Source organism: Aquarana catesbeiana, linkage group LG07 (genome assembly GCF_042186555.1).
Source record: "Aquarana catesbeiana isolate 2022-GZ linkage group LG07, ASM4218655v1, whole genome shotgun sequence".
NCBI classification, from domain to species: Eukaryota; Metazoa; Chordata; class Amphibia; order Anura; family Ranidae; genus Aquarana; species Aquarana catesbeiana.
In genome coordinates this window covers 35,007,506-35,032,364 of record NC_133330.1, presented here as the reverse complement: position 1 = coordinate 35,032,364, position 24,859 = coordinate 35,007,506, and the positions used below count along the sequence as shown (strand labels likewise).

The 24,859-nt window shown below is 41.9% G+C and overlaps 1 protein-coding gene across 2 annotated transcripts in view; it reads left to right on the top strand.

Annotated features, from left to right (window-relative positions):
• The window catches only part of LOC141102917 (matrix metalloproteinase-9-like), a 58,051-nt gene extending 35,933 nt beyond the window's left edge, over window positions 1-22,118 (top strand). For both annotated transcript variants that reach the window (XM_073591955.1, XM_073591956.1), the window contains exons 3-6: window positions 2,754-2,927; window positions 4,483-4,656; window positions 15,243-15,416; window positions 21,609-22,118. In XM_073591955.1, the coding sequence (XP_073448056.1) occupies window positions 2,754-2,927; window positions 4,483-4,656; window positions 15,243-15,412 (518 nt within the window). In that variant the 3' untranslated portion in view covers window positions 15,413-15,416; window positions 21,609-22,118. The remainder of the gene's footprint in view (window positions 1-2,753; window positions 2,928-4,482; window positions 4,657-15,242; window positions 15,417-21,608) is intronic.
• Window positions 22,119-24,859: the final 2,741 nt, after the last annotated feature.

Sequence of the window (24,859 nt, the reverse complement as noted above, 5' to 3'; positions counted from 1 at the left end):
TACACCTTTAAACACAGTTAGGAACACTCCCCTTAGCCTTGTCATAGAGGGGGTAGGGGACAAGGAAGAACCAATGGGAACTCAACACTTGTACATTCAAATAGAAACTACAGATGAAACACATAAAGGGATTATGACAAGCAGGCAGCCCCTCCTTACACATCCCCGCTGGGATATGTCTCCATACCTTTTGCCTACGTGCCATGACATAACATACTGAAACACAATAACAAGAGGGGGACTTCCTGTAAAAAAAAACAAGAGGGGGAGGATGGGGAGAAGGGATGCAACATATATAGGGCCATCATTACATTATCCCAATGCCATTTTGTCCCCAAGTCTCGTAGCCTCACGCTTTGGGCATACCAAAATCTTTTGTATGCCTTTATCAGCTAAAAGTACATTGTTTGTGGAATAAATATATATTTAGCCCAGCCGGGCCAATAGGTTTAGGAAGCCGTAAATGACTCCACGAGCCCAGCCACAGATACCACGCTCACCTGGCTCCAATGAACCAGTGACCGCGGACACAAATGTCTGGAGGTGGCGTCTTCTCCTGGTTGCGGAAGGCGGCAAATAGCCACCAAATCTCCTGTTCTCTGCTGGGCCAAAGTCTGTGGGTAGGAGGCCAGCACACAGCCCCCTCCAAAACACACAGTGACAGTGAGTTCTGTCACACTGGTCACAATCAGAACTATACTAGTTTGTTACTACAAGTTTTTGGAAAATGAAGAAAGAAAATGAAAATGTATTTTGTATTTTCTTTATGAGTTTTTGTAAACCTTGCGGCAAAAAATTAGATCTGCAAAATACTCACCATGACACTACCTTGGAGTGTCTACTTTCCAAAAAAGGGTAATTTGAGGGGTGTTTGCACTATCCTATTGGGGCCTCCAAAACAAATAGGTAGTCAGGAAATTAAATGCATACATTACGCCCTTTGAAAGCCTGAAGGTGCTCATTGGATTTTGGGCCCCAGTATACAGCTAGGCTCCCAAAAAAGTCTCACACAAGTGGTATACCCATACTCAGGAGAAGTGGCAGAATGTGTTTTGAGGTGTAATACCACATATACCCATTACGTGTGTGAGAAATATCTCAGCAAAGTAAAAAGTTAGTGCAAAAAATTATTTATATATTTTTTTTAATTTTCCAAAAACTTGTGGCAAAAAATAAGATCTTCCAAAGACTCAACATGCCTCTCAGCAAATACCTTGGGTGTATACTTTCCAACAAGGGGACATTTGAGGATGTTTATACTTTCCTGGCATTTTAGGGCCTCTGAAAATGTAATCGGTAGTCAGCAAATCCAATGCGTAATTAACGCCACTTAAAGGCCTGAAGGTGCTCATTGGATTTTGGGCCCCTGCACATGGCTAGGCTGCCACGTGGTATCCCCATACTGAGGAGAAGTGGCAGAATGTATTTTTGGGTGTAATTCCACATATACCCATGACATGCGTGAGAAATATCTTGTTAAAGTGACAACTTTGTGTAAAAAAAAATAGAACATTTTTTGTCCTTTTCCAAAAACTTGTAAAAACTTGTGGCAACAAAATAAAATCTTCCATGGACTCAACATGCCTCTCAGCAAATACCTTGGAGTGTATACTTTTGTGCATTGCATGCAGTTACAGGGTGCTTGCAGAGAAGCCCCATTTACTTCAATTGTTTGCATTTAGCAGGTTCATTGCCTGCCAAAAGCACAGGGGGTATCATTCCTGCCACGGCTTTAGCTATAGGGGTAGCAGTTGTATGTGGTTAAAACACAGCTCAACTGCAGGGTTTTACCACCGCTCAACCTCAATGTGAACAAGCCCCAAATTTAGCAGTGACATCATTAATAAACTGTGTAGAGGGTAAAGCTGTGCAAGAGGCCCAGCAGGCCACACCCACCACAGGCTGTTTTCAGAAAAACACAGGAGGGGGCGGAGACAAAACCAGTCACCCTGCACAAGGAGAGAGAGCAGCAGTGAGCGGTCTTTATTACAGGAAGCTCCTGCACAGAAGTAATGTCTCACACTGGATTACTGCTCAGATCTGGACAAAATATACAAAGCACACCAAGATTCAAGTAAGGATACACATGACTCCTATAACTAGACAACATTTGCTTATCTTGAAGTTCAGTTTTAAAGCCCCACTCAGGGATTAATGGTTTGGGGTTTTCTCATCTCTGAATGGGGGGAAGAATTGGTGGCAACTTATAGTGTGTGAGGGGTGGGACACTGACCTCTTGTAGACTGACCAGCAATCAAAAACTACCACACCTTCCCTTCTTTTTGAGTTCATAGCCACTCTATCGTCATTTTATTCCATACATGCTTTAAGGGGTTCTAACCCTAAGCCCTCTGAGAGTTGTTTAGCTGGACACTTGTCCTGATGATGAAGAGATGTTTCTAACGAATGTTATGAATATAACAATTATGGGTGCCTACAGTCTAGGTCAATTTATGTTGGTTTATTACAGATTTTGGTGCAAAAAAAAAAAATCAATTTTAACCCACTAAAGCAGTTGCTTCGCCCTTCCATTACACATTGTCTTGTTTGTTAATTTGGCAGGGTTCACATTTCTATGAGTATCTGGGTTACAGTCAACTAAACCTATAGTTCTTAGCAGTTATGGTTCTTCTACACTATGAAAGGTCAGATGGTTAATATGGGATTACTCACATCTCCATTATATTTATAGAGAAGGTCTTCTGTATGTTATTTTCCTTTGCTTGATAACTCTGTTATACTTCTTTCCACAGCGATTTATACTATAGGTGGAAATGCTAATGGTCAGCCTTGTGTCTCCCAATTTAACTATAAGTCCAAGTGGTATTGGGGCTGTACCACTGATGGCAGCTCTGAAGGGCATCGCTGGTGCTCTACAACATGGAATTATGATATGGATAAGAAGTGGGGATACTGTCTACAAAAATGTAAGTGTTGTGTTTGGTCTTGCTGATGATATGTTGTGGGTTTATAGAATCTCCATACTTATTTTGCATTAACAGGACTGTTCTGTTCTCGCTACACGTTTGCCCCTGGTGTGTATGTAGCTCAACATACAGTTTAAACCTTGAATCCTAACCAGACTGTCTGTAACTTTGGATCTTTATTACGATGAACAGGTGGTGGTCATATAAGATAGGATATGATATGCGCGGTGAAGCTAGGAATAAACAGACAATGAACATATATAAGAATTACATGAACATAACAAATGCCTACTAGGTATACAAATAAACAGTCTTTAGCATACCAGCGATGCTGCCCTAGAAGGACTGGGAATTCCTCTAAACATAGTAACATAGAACATAGAATGTAGTACAGGCTTAGCTGGCTCCATTGCAATCTGTTCTCCTCATGGTAAAGATGAGAGAGTTGCAATAGGAAGCGGGCTAATTCCTAGTGATATGACAGGAAATGTCAATTGACCATAGAACACTACCTATCAATAGTCTTTTGTTGAGAGTGGCATCTAGTGGGCAAAGTTGATATTGCAAGTCCAGAAAATATTTTTTTTTCCTTTATAGGCTGAAGGCATGACAAGGGCAGTTTGGATGTATAGGCCTCAGAAGCTTACAGATATTATCTGTTGTACTGTTTAAAGAATAGGAAAAGCTGGCCAAGGGCACCTTCCCTCTTCTTTTTGAGATAGGGTACATGCGCAAATGTAAAGGGAGAAACTTTACCATCTTGTTACTCACATTCTCCTGGCCTGAGCCCCACCTTCACAAATAAAAGAATGTTCACACAAATAGCCTATTAGCACTTTTACTGTGATTTAATAGATCAACTCCACATAGGCACTTTATCAATTCTACACTTCAGGCCAGCAGTACAGTACAACTCTATAAATCTACAATGCTATAAACATGAAAGTCCAGCCATCTCTCCATCCCTTCACCATGAATCTGACTAACATACACCCTCATTCGGAGTCTGTGGTCTACCTAGCCCTGAAGGAACCTCTCTTTTCCAAGCTACAAACCTATATAGCATAATTCAGGGATATCCTCTTCCCATACTCCTGTGTGACTTGGATTCCACCCACTCTAGCTTATAAAGCAGTACACACTCCACCTACCAACTACATGCAGACAAGGCCTTGCTAAAAGAGGCATAACGCTCACCTAAAGGCTATGTCAATTTATGTTGCTTTAAAAAAGATGTTGGACAAAAAATATGTTGTTTTCACCCAACAAAGTCGTGGCTTTTCCCCTTCCAATGCAAATTTTTCTGTGTATTACTTGGACAGGGTTCACATTTCTATATGTAATTGGGTTATGGTAAGCCTATGAAGTAGTTCTCAGCAGTCATGGTTCCTCTGCACTATAAAAGGTCTGATGGATAATTTGGGATTCCTCACATTTTTACTCTTTTTAGTCTTCCTTGATACATTTTTGTATTCATTATGTTTATAGAAAATGTGTGTATGTACAGTATGTAATTTTCCCTTGCTTGGTAAATTTGTTATACTTTTTTTGCCAGTGACCTATGCTGTAGGTGGAAATGCTAATGGTCAGCCCTGTGTCTTCCCATTCGAGTATAAATCCAAGAGGTATTGGGGCTGTACTGGTGATGGAAGCTCTGGTGGACGTCTCTGGTGCGCTACAACAGCAGATTATGATAAGGATAAGAAGTGGGGATACTGTACACCTAATTGTAAGTGTTGTGTTTGGTCTTACTGATGATATGCTTTGGGTTTAGCAAAGCTCCATACTTATCTCTACATTAACAGATCAGTTGTGATATATAGGCCCCAGAAGCTTACATATAGTATCTGTGGCTCTGTGTAAGGAATAGGTATATGTTTGATAGAATTGGACCCTATTAAATATCACAGAACATAAAAATGTTTGCAAATTAAATTTCAAATTTTTTCTCATATGAAAGTAGACATGTGCAGAATAGAAACATTTGTTTCATTTAATTTTGGAAAGGTTTGTTAAGTTACTAATTTCGTTTTGGAACTTGTTTAGTTTAGATTCATTTCCTTCATGAATTTCCTTCATGAATTCCAAATTTTTGGAACGATTCTAATTTGTATCGGTCAAAAAAACTATAGACCGATGCAAATTCTATGTGAATCAAGGAAGCCCCCAGATCGTGCCCCCCCCCCATGTGAATGAGTATGGGGTACATAGTAAAAAAAATAAAGTTAATAAAGGGCTTGTCAAAAACTGATATGTTTTTATATAAAAAACCCATAGGAACGCCCACCACAGCGAAAATAAACAAAGAAAAAACATCACTCTCCGAACACAACTGGTCCTGTCCAGGGACAGAGCAGAATGACAGGTAAACATAGGGGCAGGGTCACCCGATTACGTCACCAGGTAACCCCCCGTCCCTATGTTTACCTGTCATTTAGCTGTGTCCCTGGACGGGACCAGTTGTGTTTGGCAGGTAACTTTTTTCACTCGGGTCAGGGTTTTTACCCCATACTCATATTCACACAGGGGGGGGGCTGGGATTTGGGGGATTCTTTTAACACTGGGGCTTTTAGATTCCAATAAGTCAGCCCCCACACCCCCACAACCACTGGGCCAGGGTTGTGGGGAAGAGGCTCTTGTCCCTATCAACATGCCCCAAAGCACCCCCCCCCATGTTGAAAACATGTGGCCTGGTTCACTCACCCCCCCCCCCCCTTTCCTAGTCTTTATGCGTGGAAAAGGGTCTGGTATGGATTTTTTTAAAATTCCTGCTGGCAATTCTGTTTACATTCAGCAGGCAGCGGGCAGCTGATAAGTCATCGGTTGTTAAGGATGTGACGGCCGACTTCCCGGCCCGCTCCTTAACAACCAGCTATTCTTCACACAGAATTCAAATCAGCCGAAAATTTGGAATTCGTTAGAAAATTCATAAAGGCAATGAAAGTAAACAAAATGAAACAAAACTTAATGAATTCCGAAATGAATATACAAAATGGAATTAGTAACATAACGAATTTGCCTGAAACAAAGTTAATTTTTCCGTTCTGCATGTCTACTGTCATAGGAGAAAAATTAAAAAGTTCAATTTAGACATTTCTCTAGACATTTTTCTTAATTGAAATTGTTATTTTAAGGCAAACAGTACATTTCTTTGAATCATTTCCAGTTATTAAAAACACAAAACAGTGACTTTTAAAATTTTGTAACTTTGTAAGGTACTTTTTAAAATATGATGTAGTTATAGGATGTGGTCTGTGCAAGGTTCCCAACTGATCCTCATTGGAAGGAACTGTCCCCATTTTCAAAACAAAATCCATATGTCCATCTTTCCTCTTCTATTGTCCCTTTTCTTGTAGGGCCATTACAAATAAAAAAAATAAAAAAGAATCACATACATCAAGCTATGTCAGTGTTTCTCAACCTTTTTCCAGTCGGGGCACCCTTAAAAAGTATTTTCAGTCTTGAGGCACCCCAGTCCAAGGCTTAGTTCACGTTACTGTGTGTCGCGGAACATGCGCAAAATCGCACTCGTTCCTGACACACAGACAAATGCTCTGCTCTTTAGGGGTGCCATTAATTCTTAATGGTACCTCACACATTGGAAAATGTGGGGTGCTTTTGGTGCAGTGCAATTTAAAAAAAAAAAAAAAAGGTCGGAATGAATGGGCTGCACTACACGCAGCACGCAGCCACACAGGTGTGAACCAAGGGCTTGTTCACATGTCGGGTTGGAGGGGTGGTAAAAGCACATGGTTAAGCTGTATTTACCACCCCCAAATTCTTCCCCTTTAGCTGCAGAGACAAAGTGTACACATGTTGTGGCTGCAGCTGGAGGTATACCCAGGGTGAATGGGTCTGCACTGCAACTACCCTGCAACTGTGTGCATTGCACGGTTGCGGTGTAGTGATGCTGCATTAAAACAGGTGGTGAGGAGGCAACATAATGCCTCTTTACTGCCTGTCAAATGCCTCTGAAAAGCGATTTGTGCATAGGTTGCTTTTCAGAGGAGAAGCAAAAAAAAAAAAAGAGGCCTCTGACAGAGTAGTTATAAGCAGAGGGTGTGCCACATCCCAAAAGTCCAAAGAGACCAAAGCATTCCCCTAGAGCGGGACTTTTAAGGCACAACCATCAATGATACAATGTAAGTAAAAAATATAATTTTATTACAAAAATCAGAAGAACGACAAAAAATAAATAATAATATAATAATAATTATTTTTTGTTGTTCTTCTGATTTTTGTAATAAAATTATATTTTTTACTTACATTGTATCATTGATGGTAGTGCCTTAAAAGTCCCGCTCTAGGGGCATGCTTTGGTCTCTTCAGAGGAGAAGCAGTCCTTGCTGCTATCACAAACAAGACCTACAAAAGCAGTTCTGATGGTACAGGAATTGAGGGGTGTCAGGATTAAAAGTAACATATACACACACACACATATATACGTGCACACACGCATACAGACACATACATACAGACACTTATACATACGACACGTGCACACACACACATGCAGACACGTGCACACACATACAGACACGTACACACACACACACACATGCAGACACATGCACACACACACACACATGCAGACACATGCACACACACACACATGCGCACACACATACAGACACACACACACATATACAGACACACACACATACAGACACACACACACACACATACAGACACACACACACATACAGACACACACACAAACACACATGCGCACACACACATGTACAAACACACATACAGACAGACACTCACATGCACACACACACATGTACAAACACACATACAGACGTACACACACACATACAGACACTCACATGCTCATGCACATACAGACACATGCACACACATACCAGACACATGCACACATACAGACACATGCACACACACATACATACACATGCACACACACATATACAAAAAAACACATACAGACACGTGTACACACACACAGACACATGTATAAAGCCCTTTTAAAACGAATCTAGCTTCTAGCACAGTACCTTTCATTTCCTCATTCAGCCGGGTACTGCACTGTAGGGGGAAGCAGAGAGCACAGCACACTCCCCTGCACTTTACTTTCACTTTTGAGGTTGACGGAGCTTCTCACAGTGCCGATGTACAGTTCGGCAAGGGATCGGGAGATCGGGCTCATCTGACAGCCCTTCTCTCCCCTGATCCCGCGGCACACCTGAGAACCTCTGACGGCACACCAGTGTGCCGCGGCACACTGGTTGAGAAAGCCTGAGCTATGTATCCACAGCAATGTTTAATTTCATTTTTTTACCTATTTATATATCACCAACATATTCCAAACAACAAATGAACATTGTATCCCACTTACCCTGAGAGAGTGGAAATGATTTAACCTCTTGCCAACAACTCCTGCTGGCCCTATAAGGGGTTTGTGACTGACAGGAGGTGCAGAGTTCCTGATCATGTGACAAATGTGATTGACTATCACAGTGCACATGTGATCAGGATCCCCTCCAAACTGTTAGTGGAGAACGGGAGCTGTCAGCAGGGCTGCTGTTAGAAATCACGGGGCCTCATACAGCCTACCTAACAAGCTCTCTTCTGGCCGGAAGTGACTGAGGACATAGATTTATCCGTACCTGTCTTTGCAGTCTCAGTTGCAAAGATGAATTAATTGGAAGCGCTCTGAAGCGTCTTGGTCATTCACAAACTGAAGTATAGTAAACACAGTTTACTGTGCTTCAGTGATGAATGGACACAGGAGTGATTGGCGCCGATCACTCACTGTGTTCATTCAGGTAAGGAAGGGGTCAATAAATTATATATTTACTGGTCCCTTCCCCTCACTCTCCACCCTAAATATCCCCTGTGTACCCGCAGCAGCTGCCAGCAGGAGATGATAGGAGGGAAGCCTGGTGCACTGCGGGGGAAAGGGGCACAAAGAGGGGCCCCAGACAGCAGTTGGAAGGGGTGCCTGTGCTAGGACCACTCCCCCGAAGTGGGGAGAAGCTGGCAGCACTGCAAGAGAAGGCAGAAGAGGATCTCTGTCAGCAATAAGACAGCACAGCCAGACAGCCCTCCTGCTCAGCAGGTGCCCGAGCCACCCTTTTGAACTGTCAAATGTTTATTCATTTTTATTGACTTTGGTGGAACACCTAATGATAACTCGTGACACATTTAAATATGGTCTATGATTTATTTTAGTTCTGCAATTATATTTGAATTTACATTGAAGATGTGTGTATATAAACCTGAATTGCTTGCTGCTTACTTTATTAATATTCGCGCTGACTTTAGACCATAGGCTTGCGCAGGGGGTGTGTCGGGTTTGCCTGGGCACACCCTAATCGCCCCGTGTGGCGCAGATTTCCCCTGCTGATAGTTCACCAAAGTCCCTAAACAGGGCTCCTAAAAAGAATTGTAAAAAAATAAAAAAATAAAAACCTACTGAAACCAACCTCTGCCCTACTGACAAGTCCCCTGCTCTACTAACACTGCCCAAGTTTTATTACATTTGAGGTGCACACCCTAATGCAATAGGCTGTGCACACCTATGCTTTAGACATATATTTTTCATCTTTGGATATGCATTTTCAGTGACAAAAGAAGAGGTTCATCAGAAGAAAATGCTTTGGAATGAAAAGAAAAACAGTTAATATTTGGTTTGCTTTTCAAAGTTAAACTCCAGGCACAAAAAATTCTCAGTAGTCACAAAGTGGATAAATTCACTTTGTGTGCACCAAACGAAAAATAAAACAGATATTACCTTGTAAGTGTATCAGTGACATTATCACCACCATACTGCGTAGAGAGCAAAGCTGTAGGAGAGACAGCAGGCCACACTCACTACAGGTTGCCTGTAAAAGACTGCAGGAGGGGGCGGAGACAAGACCGGTCATCCTGCACAAGGAAGAGCAGCAATGACCGGTCCTTATTACAGGAAGCTCCAGCACAGAGGTAATGTTTCACACTGGATTACTGTACAGATCTGGAAGAAATACAAAAAGCACACCAACATTCAAGTAAGAATATACAGTATCTCACAAAAGTGAGTACATCCATCACATTTTTGTAAATATTTTGTTATACCTTTTCATGTGACAACACTGAAGAAATGACAATTTGCTACAATGTAAAGTAGTGAGTGTACAGCTTGTATAACAGTGTAAATTTGCTGCCCCCTCAAAATAACTTAACACACAGCCATTAATATCTAAACACTGGCAACAAAAGTGAGTACACCCCTACGTGAAAATATCCAAATTGGGCCCGATTAGCCATTTTCCATCCCCGGTGTCATGTGACTCGTTAGTGTTACAAGGTCTCAGGTGTGAATGGGAAGCAGGTGTGTTAAATTTGGTATTATCACTCTCACTCTCTCATACTGGTCACTAGAAGTTCAACATGGCACCTTATGGCAAAGAACTCTCTGAGGATCTAAAAAAAAGAACTGTTGCTCTACATAAAGGTGGCCTAGGCTATAGGAAGATTGCCAAGACCCTGAAACTGAGCTGCAGCACAGTGACCAAGACCATACAGTGGTTTAACAGCACAGGTTCCACTCAGAACAGACCTCGCCATGGTCGACCAAAGAATTTGAGTGCATGTGCTCAGCGTCATATCCAGACGGGGAAATAGATGTATGAATGCTGCAAACATTGCTGCAGAGGTTGAAGGGGTGAGGGGTCAGACTGTCAGTGCTCAGACCATACGCTGCACATTGTATCAAATTTGTCTGCATGGCTGTCATCTCAGAAGGAAGCCTCTTCTAAAGATGATGCACAAGAAAGCCTGCAAACAGTTTGCTGAAGACAAGCAGACTAAGGACATGGATTACTGGAACCATGTCTTGTGGTCTGATGAGACCAAGATAAACTTATTTGGTTCTGATGGTGTCAAGCGTGTGTGGCGGCAACCAGGTGAGGAGTACAAAGACAAGTGTGTCTTGCCTACAGTCAAGCATGGTGGTGGGAGTGTCATGATCTGGGGCTGCATGCGTGCTGCCGGCACTGGGGAGCTACAGTTCATTGAGGGAACCATGAATGCCAACATATACTGTGACATAGTGGAAAAACTCAGCACCAATGGTGAAAAGTTGAAAGATCAGAAAGTGGATCATAAAAAAATATAAATAAATGAGTTTAAGTGGTGGAGAACTAAAAAAACTAAAAATACACATAACCCAAGCTGCTCCCCAATTTTAACATAAATGATCTACCGGTGGAAATATATAGATAGGGGGGGCTAGTGATAATTCAAAAAAAATAAAAAAATATAAAGATAAAAAATATTGTTAAAGTGCAACAAATATAAATTGTGCTTTGTGTGTACCTTGTATAGTGAAAAAAAGAAGAAACATAGATTTGTATAAATATTAACAGTGGGACTGAACCATAACACACAGAAAGCAACACAATGGTAACAATGCCAATCATATACTGTATATAATTTGCAGTGAAAAAATAAATTCTAAAGTAGAGTGATATCTTCCAAAAATGTGCCAGTTCCTTGCTGTTGATAGATAGAAAAAGTTCCTTCACCCAAAGAAAAAAATACACCTTGTAGAAATGGATATCTGCTTACCAGATACCAATGACCCCTTTATTTAAAAAGAGAGTCACTAGCGCTTTTGCAGGATTGTGCCTGCTCACATGGACGGCTGGATAGCTGGATGATGATTAGGCATGAACCCCTCCGGTCCCAATTGTTCAAGCAAGGGATATATGGGAAACAAACAAAGTCTCCATAGTGTAAAACCTTTTATTAAAATGCTAAGGATAACATTAAAAAGCCAAATGGCCGCTTACATTTGTGGGTGCCTACCCGGCACTGGGGCTGCTCGCTTGTCAGGGTATGGTTGGTATCAGAGATCCGTCGCACCGCATCGAAAGACGGCGTGCGTTCCACCCGGCATGAGAGACAACCAGATGACCGGACGTAGGTGAAAGAACGTGACCACGTACCGCTCCGACATACGTTTCGTTTTGAATGACCTCAGGGAAGCGTGACGCTTCCCTGAGGACGTTCAAAACGAAACGTTGTCTCTCATGCCGGGTGGAACGCACACCGTCTTTCGATGTGGTGCGATGAATGTCTGATACCAACCATACCCTGACAAGCGAGCAGCCCCAGTGCCGGGTAGGCACCCACAAATGTAAGCGGCCATTTGGCTTTTTAATGTTATAATTAGCATTTTAATAAAAGGTTTTACACTATGGAGACTTTGTTTGTTTCCCATATATCCCTTGCTTGAACGATTGGGACCGGAGGGGTTCATGCCTAATCATCATCCAGCTATCCAGCCGTCCATGTGAGCAGGCACAATCCTGCAAAAGCGCTAGTGACTCTCTTTTTAAATAAAGGGGTCATTGGTATCTGGTAAGCAGATATTCATTTCTACAAGGTGTATTTTTTTCTTTGGGTGAAGGAATTTTTTTCTATCTATCAACAGCAAGGAACTGGCACATTTTGGAAGATATCACTCTACTTTAGAATTTATTTTTTCACTGCAAATTATATACAGTATATGATTGGCATTGTTACCATTGTGTTGGTTTCTGTGTGTTATGGTTCAGTCCCACTGTTAATATTTATACAAATCTATGTTTCTTCTTTTTTTCACTATACAAGGTATACACAAAGCACAATTTATATTTGTTGCAGTTTAACAATATTTTTTATCTTCATATTTTTTTATTCTTTTTGGATTATCACTAGCGCCCCCTATCTACGTACTGTGACATACTGAAGCAGAGCATGATCCCCTCCCTTCGGAAACTGGGCTGCAGGGCAGTATTCCAACATAAATATTTAAAACACTTATGCCCTGTACACACGGTCGGACTTTCCGATGGAATATGTGCGATCAGAGCTTGTTGTCGGAAATTCCGACCGTGTGTGGGCTCCATCTGACTTTTTCCATCGGAATTTCCGACACACAAAGTTTGAGAGCATGCTATCAAATTTTCCGACAGCAAAATCCAATCCTTTAAATTCCGATTGTGTATAGACAAATCCGACGGACAAAGTGCCAAGCATGCTTAGAATAAATTAAGAGATGAAAGCTATTGGCTATTGCCCCGTTTATAGTCCTGACGTACGTGTTTTACGTCACCGCGTTCAGAACGATTGGATTTTCCGACAACTTTGTGTGACCGTGTGTATGCAATACAAGTTTGAGCCAACAGGAAAAAATCCATGGATTTTGTTGTCAGAATGTCCGATCAATGTCCAACCGTGTGTACGGGGCATAATAGCATTTATAAAATCCAAGAGTCTTTAGACTTGATGCACAGTCCACTTTTGATAAAATAGGCAAAAAAATGCAAAAAAGAGTTTAAAGGTGATCCACTCCAGAAGAAAAGAATTAGAGGCAAGTTATAATTCATGGATCCAGACGATTAACCATCTCCACGACACTTGTTAGACAATCCCCCAAAGGAAGTTCACTTACCAGATATTACTGGATATACTGCATATCTTTGGGTGTGTTGTTGTCAGCAAGGCTCTATGAAACTTCATCCGATATTGGTGGGTAGGTGTATGGATGTCAGGTGGCTATAATCAGCAATCACTGCATCTTTCCATCTATATATTGCTCGTTATAAGCAGAAAAAAAGGAGTGCACATAGCGTAATCCACTTTTTCAAAAAGATGTGTTTATTCAGTAACTCCTCATAGATGTACACTTACAATAAAAACATATGTTAAAAGCATAAATAGAATTATAATGAAGAAGTTGCTCCCTCCTGATATACCTCTACACCGCTACAGCGGTGTTCCCGGGTGAGGCAAACCTTCAGGGCCTGATCACGCAGCAACCCACACTACTGAATCACGCTGTCGGCTCTCCAGTTTGCCTGACCCGGGAACACCGTTGTAGCGGTGTAGAGGTATATCAGGAGGGAGCAACTTCATCGTTATAATTCTATTTATGCTTTTTTGCTTCCTATTTTATCAAAAGTGGACTGTGCGTCAAGTCTAAAGACTCTTGGATTTTCTAAGGGCTGTTAGTGTTTTAAATATTTATATTTGGACACATTTTTCATATATTGTTTTCCTATTATAGTAGCAGCTTTGTAGATATTGTATCTTTACCGTGAGCACTGAGGGAGAGATATCTACCATTGTTTGATCATTTCTCATTTGTTTGTCAGTATTCCAACCTAATAGCGACTCCAAATACACCTCCAACACGACCACTGCCTTGCTAAAGAAGCTGAGGGTAAAGGTTATGGACTGGCCAAGCAGGTCTCCAGACCTAAACCCTATTGAGCATTTGTGGGGAATCCTCAAATGGAAGTTGGAGGAGTGCAAGATCTCTAACATCCACAAGCTCCTTGATGTCGTCATGGAGGAGTGGAAGAGGACTCCAGTGGCAATCTGTGAAGCTCTGGTGAACTCCATGCCCAAGAGGGTTAAGGCAGTGCTGGAAAATAATGGTAGCCACACAAAATATTGACACTTTGGGCCCATTTGGACATTTTCACTTAGGGCTGTACTCACTTTTGTTGCCAGCGGTTTAGACATTAATGGCTGTGTTGAGTTATTTTGAGGGGACAGCAAATTTACACTGTTATACAAGCTGTACACTCAATACTTTACATTGTAGCAAAGTGTCATATCTTCAGTGTTGTCACATGAAAAGATATAATAAAATATTTACAAAAATGTGAGGGGTGTACTCACTTTTGTGAGATAATGTACATGACTCTTCAGACAATATGAAACATTTTCCATATCAGTTTTAGGCTGGGTTCACACTGCCATATGAAGCAGCTTACAGCAGGGGGTTCTGTTCGTCCTTCTTCACCATTTCAGGTCCGATTTTGGTCAGAAATTTTGGCTGAATTCAGACCTGAAATGGACCAGAAGATACACAGGACTCCTGTGCAATACGCTCCGCAGCCGTCCCGGAGATGTGTGAATTGGCTCCATAGAGAGCCGGTCGCAATCTCCTGACATGCGAATTGGATGCGGGAAACTCTCATCCAATGTGCAATAATGTGAACCCAGCCTTATGGGCTTTAAGTCAATTTAGGTTGGTTTATTAAAGATATTGGTCAATAAATGAGCTGTGTAAACCCAAAACACTGTAGCTTTGCCCTTCCATTCCAAATTGTCCTGTGTATTACTTGAGCAACGTTCAACTTTCTATATGTAATTAGGTTAACTAAGTCTATAGCTCTAAGTAGTCATGGTTCTTCACATTATTGCTCTTTTTAATTTTTCTTGATACATTTTTGTATGCATTATGTTTATAAAGAAGAACTTCTGTATATTATTTTCCTTTGCTAGGTAACTCTGTTATACTTTTTTTTACAGTGATATATACTGTAGGTGGAAACGCTAATGGTCAGGTCTGTGTCTTCCCATTTATGTATAAATCCAAGTGGTATTCTAGCTGTACCGGTGATGGAACCGATGATGGGCGTCTCTGGTGCGCTACAACAGGAGATTATCATAAAGATAAGAGTTGGGGATACTGTCCATAAAAATGTAAGTGTTGTGTTGGTCTTGCTGATGATGTGCTGTGGGTTTAGCAAAACTCTACACTTATATCTACATTAACAGAACAGTTGTCATGTATAGGCCCCAAAATCTTATAGATATTATCTGTGGTCCTGTTTAAGGAATTTGCATATTTGTAGGTGGATGCAGTGCAGTGTGGTGGCAGAAAACACTCAGAGTCCCAGTGCAGAGAAACAGAAATATATTGTATCTGAAGTTCGGCAATACACAACAAACCCAGCAGGAAGGCAGCCGGCCGGGGAACACTCACAGGATGTAACAATGATGTGTCAGTAGTAGAAGGTTTCAGGAGTGCCGACAGCATCTGTCGCAAGGAGCGAAATTCAGCTTGGCCAGTCTGTACCCCAGTGGGTAGGCTTCCAGATAGGATGGAGTGTCCCTGCACTTTCCCTACTCCTTGGGAACCTCTCCCTGATGCTAAACACTGTCCCTGCCAGAAAGATGACCTATCCCTACTCTAGCCACACGTGAAATGCGCACCTAGCCTGAGAGCCAGGATCTTAAATAGTCTCTGTTTGACCAAAAATGGCCACCAGAGTCACAAATGGTGTGCCAGCATTCAATCGGATAACTGTGACCCAGGAAACCATAGAGGAACTAAGTTACTCTTTACTTCTTCACCCTCTGCAATGTCGCCACGGTTGAGCTCCAGCTGCAGTGGAGAAAGCATACTACACCTGCCTACATATGTTTGCCAGCATTAGCTCCTTTAACTATCCAAAAACATAAAACACGTCTGTAAATTTAAATGTTTACATATTTCTCCCTTGAGGGATTTAATGGTATTGCCAACTACACTGATTAATTGAGTAGTCACATCAGTAAGTAAGCATATCCTTTTTTTTTTTAATAAGAGCTAATATGCCCATTGCAAAAGTGCAGTGTATGTGTTGTTTTTTTCTCTTCCAGCTTCTGCTGGCATTGCTCTCCAGGCTACTATAAAAGTTTCAGGCAAAGCGCACTTGGTATCGCTCCACCTGGGATAGGAGCCAGCGCTACAGAGGACTCCTGCTCCCAAAGTGGCCTGTGCCGGCTCCATGCACTCCGATGCTCTGGGAGGGCGTTGACCATAATATTGGCTTTTAGTCCCGCCATCCCAGAGCATGGGCATGCGCTTCCTTGGTTTAAGGTGGCAGGCCACTGGTTGAGCACCCTGTACTGTAGATCATGCTCCCAGGCCCGTTTCCTCTTGGTAAAAGAATGAGGCCAGTAGATCTTTAGGGATGGCAGGAAAGTTCTTCTTCACCAACACCAGAAATACAAATTGTCTGCCTTGTCTTCTCCTTCCCAAAGGATATTCTTTTGTTTAACGGTATAGCTGTTAGCCAATGCTGTTTCCAGACAACTTTCTGGATTGAAATTGGTATTTTAAGACAAACTGCAAAGTTCTATGAACAAAAAATGATAACTTTTATACTTTTGTGGGCTGTGTTTGAGCACAGCTCCCAACTAATCCTTATTTGAAGGGATTATCCCTCGTTCCAAACCAAATCTGATCATCTGTCCTCCTCAATTGTTCCACGTTTTGGCCGGATGCTTTTGCTTTTTTGGCATTCCCATTATTCAAAGCTTTCACCTAGTGTGTGTTTTGTGCTTCACGTGCTACTTTATGATATCAGCGAGTGACTTGTTTTTTTTCACTTCTTTCTACTGCTGTTTTTTGCATTTGCTCTTATGGATTTATCCACATTTTTCCCTGGTATGTCATGGTTTGTTATAGGAGAGAAGGAGGAGGAATAATATACAGGAGAAGAGATATTGCAGGTATTGGACACATCCAATGCTGCTGAAGAGGCCATTTAAGGCAAACTCTGCACCGCACTAAAATAATCGTATGCACAATAATTGCACTTAACATACTAAGTGCTCCAGAAACCATGAATAAATAAATGTCCATAAAGTCCATAATAGAAGGTTGAAATAAGGATGCAACAAATCCAGACGTATACTGCAGCTCCTGGTATGATGATCTAGGATGGATCCACTCAGAAGCACATGAAAGAAACATATCAGCAAGGTGCAGGCGTTAGTAAAAACAATGTAGCATTATTTTATTAAAATATTGCATACTTTCATGTGAGAAGCTCATGCCCAGGTCAGAGTGCCATGCATGATAGAAAGGGTAGTGCCAGAATCAAGTTCCAATTTGCCAATCAAACAGCATCTGTGCAATGGCATCAGTCCCGCTGGATGGAAAGATAGCCAGTGGCATCTAGGCTGTAACTCACTGACTAGAGGTAGAGCAATGTCAACAGGTGGGCAGGCAGCAACACGTTTCAGGGGCACCATCCCCTTTGTCAAGCTGAGAGAGTTCTGGCTTATAACTCAGTGGACTAAAACAGAGGGGGAGAATAAGAGTGAGCAGCAGGGCCTTGCACAGTTGCTTTGTGATAAGGCAAAGTGGACTGCAAAAACCAGCATGTGGAAAATTACAAATTGGACATTACAATAAATTTCATCAACATACTTATACACAGACTTAACTCAATTCATAAAACTAGATTACCGCATATGTAATCAATACAAGCAAGGTTATAAATAATGAAAATTATCATAAAAATTAAAGGGCCATTAAACCCAGACTATGAAAAACTCTCATTACATGTTATATAACAGTGTTCATACAAAGCCCCTAAAACATTTGTTTTGTGTTTGACTGAAATATACCTGGTTGATCCTGCCTTCAGCTGTCCCTCCCATCTTTTCTGTGACCCCACTGCAGGTTGATATTTTGTAAACCAGCTGGTGTCCTCTACGGAGCATGCTCTAATTTCAGTTCTCTTCTATGCTTTTCATTTCCTCCTTTTTTTTTATCTGTGCAGCCTACATGACTATAGAGCCACACATATGGGTGTAAACGGTGGTAAAAGACACAGAAACTCCTCCTCCATGCCCTCTTAATGCTAAACAATATAGGGTCGGGGTATAGTATATACTGATTGATTAAATTCACTGAGAAACTCAGAAAAAGCTTTTAATATAAATCAGTATTAAATATATCAATTAAATTACTAAAGTAAAAAAAAAGCCTTGGATGCAGATGCCGTCTGAACAAAGTGAAAGTTAGTGTCAAACATCTTTGACTCCACTAACTACAGATTAGGACACAACACATACACATTTGATGTTCAATAAATATTTTTTGGGAGCTGCAAAACAATTGTTTGATATTTATCATTTGAATTGCTCTTCTGAACCTGTTTTTTTAAGTCACCTGACCGTCACAGCACCAATCAGGGCTGACCAGACACAGACTGTAGAGAGCATATATAGCATACATCAGCATATTAACTACTTCAGCTCTGGAAGATTTACCCTCCTTCATGACCAGGCCATTTTTTTGCGATATACCACTGTGTTACTTTAACTGACAATTGCGCGGTCGTACGACACTGTACACAAATATAACATTTTTCTATTTTTTCCCCTACAATTAGAGCTTTCTTTTGGTGGTGTTTGATCACCGTTACGGTTTTTATTTTGTGCTGTATAAACAAAAAAAAAGACCAACAATTTCTAAAACAAAAACAGTTTTATTTACTTTCTGCTGTAAAGCATACCCAATAAAAAAAATCTAAAAAATCAAATTTCTTCATCAATTTTGGCCAATATGTATTATGCTATATGTTTTTGGTGAAAAAAATCAAAATACACGTATATTGATTGGTTTGCGCAAAAGTTATAGCATCTACAAACTATGGGATATTTTTATTTTTTTACTAGTAATGGCGACAATCAGCGACTTATAGCGGGAATGAGATATTGCGGCGGACAAATCAGACACTAAGTGACACTTTTTTAGAAACCAGTGACAATAATACAGTGATCAGTGCTAAAAATATGCACTGTCACTGTACTAATGACACTGGCTGGGAAAAGGTTAACAGCGGGGTGATCAAAGGGTTAACTGTGTGCCTACCCTGTGTTTTTTTACTGTGTGGGAGGTGCTTGTATTAGGGAAAGACATGGATCCATGTTCCTGCTTAGCAGGAACACAGAATCAATACCTTCCCTACTGACAGAACAGCAATCTGCCTTGTTTACATAGGCAGACTGCTGTTCTGCTTGTGTCCTGTTTGATTGGCAGGTCCCGCTGATTGGCTCCTGCTGTGTCCAATTACAGTGGAAGCGGCTCACCGGCAGCACTCATGCACGCCCCAGACCTGGAAGTGCAGGAATTAGAGGGGAGACTGTGAGCCAGGCCTTCTCGTCCAACATCAGTGCCTGACCTCACAAATGCACTTCTTGAAGAATGGTCAAACATTCCCATAGACACACTCCTAAACCTTGTGGACAGCCTTCCCAGAAGAGTTAAAGCTGTTATAGCTGCCAAGGGTGGGCCAACTCAATATTGAACCCTACGGACTAAGACTGGGATGCCATTAAAGTTCATGTGCGTGTAAAGACAAGTGTCTCAATACTTTTGACATGATAGTCAAAAGTATGGGTTTCATGTTTGGAATGATTTATTACTGGCATTTTAATTAAATTTGAGTGGTAACATTTACTGTGCCTTCATAATTTCTCAATTTAAAACTATCTATTTATTATCTCCACAATAGTTTTATATTAATATTTATTTTTATTTAATATTATTATCATTTTCATTATTTATAACCTTGCTTGTATGGATTGCATATGGGATGACCAAGTTTTATTAATTTAGTTAAGTCTGTATATAATGATGAAATTTATTGCAATTCCATGTCCATTTGTATTTTTCCACATGCTGGTTTTTGTAGTTTGCTTTGTCTAATCACAAAGGAGCTGTGCAAGGCCTTGCTGCTCTCTATTCTTCTCAATCTCACCCTCTCTGTTCCTGTGTCTTATAAGCCAGAACTCTCTGCTTACCTGCCTGCTTGACAAAGGGGGGCAGTGACCTGAAACACGTTGCTGCCCGCCCATCCCCATGATATTGCTCCATCTTTTGACAGTGAGTTGCACAAGTTACGTCCGCAGATGCCGCCGGCCATCCTTCCATCCGGCGGTTCTGACGCCATTGCACAGCAGCTGTCTCATTTACAAATCAGAAGTTGGTTTTGGTGCCGCCTTTTCCATCATCTGTTGCACTCTGGGCTGGACATGAACGTCTCACATGTAAATGTGCTATGCTTTAATAAAATGACGCTACATTGTTTTTACTAACTCCTGCACCCCACTGCTATGATTACTATTACTACTATGCAGAGTTCAGACGGTATCCCATAAAATTTTATAACTAAGATTTCTTGCAACTAGACAGACATACACCTCTAAACCACTATTTCCTAAATGGAATTTCTTAATGATTTCTGGGATAGTGCATGACTAAGGTAAAGCTATAGGGGAGGAACTGCATGCATCCACAGTGCCAATATCAGATGTGCTCATGATTAAAGCAATCTCAGGAGGATTTTGGAAAAAGAGCAACTTTTTAAATTGCATGAAAGCCCTAGACGCTAAAGGCCCCTTTCACACGAGCGGTCCGATCAGGTCCACCTATCCGCTTTTCAGGCGGACCCAATCAGACCCTCCATTCTATGTTGCAGTGGACATAAATGGACTTGTTTTCTTTTACATTTGCCTACCTACAATCCAATCCGATCCAGCAAAAACAAACAGAAGGGGATCCGTTCCCCTCTGTCTGGCTAGATCTGATCAGAGAGCAGTCAAGTGTAAATAGACAGCTGGTCCGTTTACATCTGACTGCCCATAGAGCAGAGCGGTCTATGTCTGTGTCCACTCTGCATAAGCAGAATAGACACGGACCTGTCATTCACCCGCTCCGCTCAGCAGGGGATCAATGGATGGACCCCCTGCCAAGAAAAACGGATCTTTCCCATGCGAAAGGGGCCAGACAGGGCAACACAGTGACTTAGAGGGTAGCACTTCTCCCTTGCAGCAGTAGGGTCCTCATTTCAAATCCAGACCAGGACACTAACGGCATAGAGTTTGCATGTTCTCCCTGTGCTTGTGTGGGTTACCTCTGGTTTCCTCAGCTGAGTGTGGCTTCCTTACCTTTTAGGTGCATTGAGTTCCCAGTGAGAAAAATGCTAGAGAAATACAAATTTATGTCGATTAAATGTATGCAGCTCAAGGTCCTTTAATTATAAGAAATATTTCTCCTTGTAATCATGGTCATGTGCCACAGCAATTACATTTTTATCTTTATCAATATAGGGAACCAAGGGACTACAGCAAATTCTGAGAAGGAGAATGCTGGAAAATGGTTTGAAAATGGCGGCTGAAAAAATTTCATGATCATTATATAATTGAATGTAACTCAAGTAGTTATAACTGTGATATATAGCTCATAATTCAAATTGTGAATGTACACTCTTAATTTGATATCCCATGATTGTTATATTACCCTGATGGACATTGTTCCTAATGCTACTTTATATGTAAGTACTCCTTTTTTTACTATTTCCAATAAAAACTTTTTGAAAACAAAAAAAATTTCATGGTACCACAGCGCCTGATTTGCTACATATACAGTGACATATGATTAATATTGAAAATATATTTACTTTTGTCAGTTTGTTATACTCTTATCTACAGTACTAATCTTCATGTTGTGCACGTTGTGTGCAATTGTTGTTTCACCTATATTGCTGAATATGTTACTGGTGTCACATACATTTTTGAAAAATTACTTTGCTTTAAGTAAATAAATATGCAGCACAAAAATTGTTATCCAAATTGATATTTTATATTTACAGTGTTTAAAGCACATTTTAAATCACATTTTGTGAGAAGTTGTAATAATAGGGAGTAGGGAGGAGGAGGAATACTGGGAACAGAGTTTAAAGGAAGTCGGCTAGGAGGACTGGGAGGGAATGTAAGGGGTTGGGACACTAGATTAGGAGACAAAGGGGGCAGCCTGGTCCTGCTGTTGCAGGTGGTGGCTCTGGGGAGGATAATGTTGCATTCTATGGCATGAAGATGGAGCCAGGGGAGAAATTGGTTGGTCCAGGAAAAAATGGCCAGTCGCTCCCTGTGCAGGATCCCCCACAATAAACACAGGATGATGGATGTTTAGCTTTGGCAGCTTTTTACAAGCTGATGAGTAATTGCAAAAACCCGGGGGGACATCCATCATCCTATGTTGGATGTCTCTGTCAGAACATAGTAAAAATTCTAGAGACAGGCTGTGGTTGGGTTACTTGGCTCTCTCTCCAGAATGCCAACATCGCCTCCATAAAAGAAAGCATGGCCACATCTTTAATTTCATGGTTCTCTCGTCCTCTTGCACTTCTAGGTGATCAAGAAGTTGTTAGTTACAAGGTTGAGAGTCACTGAAAATGAGCCTGAGGAAAAGAAAATATTAGAATTAATAATTAGGACATTTCACTATGTCAAAACACAATATCATTCAATATTGCATCTACATGTAGAGCTGTCCCCATAAGGTCCACTGGTAATATGTGCTTCTTCTCATATAGAACAGAGGCTGCCTGTCCTCACAAGCACCAGTACATACACACCGGCTCCAATAACTCTGTTTAAGACAGGGGTGTCCAAACTTTTTTCAAAGGGGCCAGATTTGATGAGGTGAACATGCGTGAGGGCAGACCATTTTACCTGACTTTCTTTGAACCATTAAAATTCAGGCTAAGTGTGTTCATTCGAGCACTAATACACTGCCCAACAAGAATTCTCTTGCCTTTGTGGCTGTGGGTGGTGAAGAGATGAGCTTGGGCATGTTATTTGGATATACCGTATTTATCAGCATATAACACGCACCTTCACTTTAAGAGAGAAGTTTGAGGAGAAAAACAAAAATTTTAAATAAAGAACTGTGAAGCAAAAAAAGGGTCAGTGCCCATCAATGCAGCCTCACAAGTGCCATGAATGCAGCCCCACCATTGCCATGAATGCAGCACCCCCATTGCCATGAATGCAGCCCCACCATTGCCATGAATGCAGCACCCCCATTGCCATGAATGCAGCACCCCCATTGCCATGAATGCAGCCCCACCATTATCATGAATGCAGCACCCCCATTGCCAAGAATGCAGACTAACCATTTCTATCAGTGCACCCTGATCCATGCCCTTCTGCAGCCTCGGAGGGGACAGGGAGGGGGCGAGACGAGTGCCAACATATTACATACAGGAGAATTGGTTTTCTCAGCCACCTCTTTAATACAAAGTCCTGCCTCCTGTGATGGACAGAACAGTTGTCCAATGGCAGCACAGGAGATGGGACCCCCTATTACAGAGGCCGCCCGTAAACAGGAAATTCTCCTCTCCTGTATGTACGGCACTCGTCCCACCCCCTCCCTCTCCCCTCCGAGGCAGCCAGCATATATATCTTTTGTGGCCCCCGGCACTCGGAGATTCGTTGGGGGGCACAAAAGATAAATATGTCCAAATTACCAGGTGGACATGAAACCAAAACCAGAACACGGGCTGCAATTGGCCCGCGGGCCGGACTTCGGACATGTCTGGTTAAGGGGATGTCTTTTTGATATATATTCCTTGAAGAACTTTAAACAGGGGAGGGGTTAGGGCATGAGATACAACAAAATGCTGCACAGCAACATGAGGACACTCTTCTCTAGGCTCCCACTCCAGGATTCTACTGAGGACACAGTGTGAACTGCCAGTAATCAGAGACCCTATGAAAGCTGTCTCAGTCCATAGCTACCTCTGGCACTTATATCCCAAAAGCTCACAGTCACCAGGGATCACAATTCATGGTCAGTACTCACAAGTCCCCTGGACAGCGGCACACCTTCCAGCCTCCTCCAGACATGGTCCAGTGAGGGAGACATCTCCAGACCAGATCCCTTATGGTGAAGTCCTATAGCCAGCTCCTCAAAAGATCACTTCAGACCCTTAGACCCCTTTCACACCGAGGGCGTTTTGCAGGCGCTATAGCGTTAAAAATAGCGGCTGCAATCCGCCCTCAAACAGCTGCAGCATTGTCTCGAGTGTGAAAGCCCGAGGGCTTTCACACCGGAACGATGCGCTGGCAGGACTTTAACAAGGGGGCCCCCAGATTCCGACCCCCCACCCTATGTGAATGAGTATGGGGTACATTGTACTACCTATTCACCTAAAAAAATTGTCAAAAATAAAACACATTACACAGGTTTTAAAAGTAATTTATTAAGGCAGCTCCGTTGTCTCTTCCGATTTCTTCTCCCCTCTCCGGCTCTTCTGTTTCCTCCACTGACGTCTTCTGCCTCTGCCGGTTCTTCTCCCCTCTCCAGGTCTTCTCCGCTCTCCTCTGATGTCTTCTAGCCCTCTCTGTCCGCTGTCTTCTCCGCTGTCCGGATCTTCTCCGCTATCTTCTCGCTATTTTGCTGGGTCTCCACTGCCTTCTCCCTCTGTTCTTCTTCCGATGTTCACTCTTTGCTCTCTCCCACTCTAATGCTGGGTGTGCGGTGTGCCACTACTTATATTGGCATGGGGCAGGGTCAC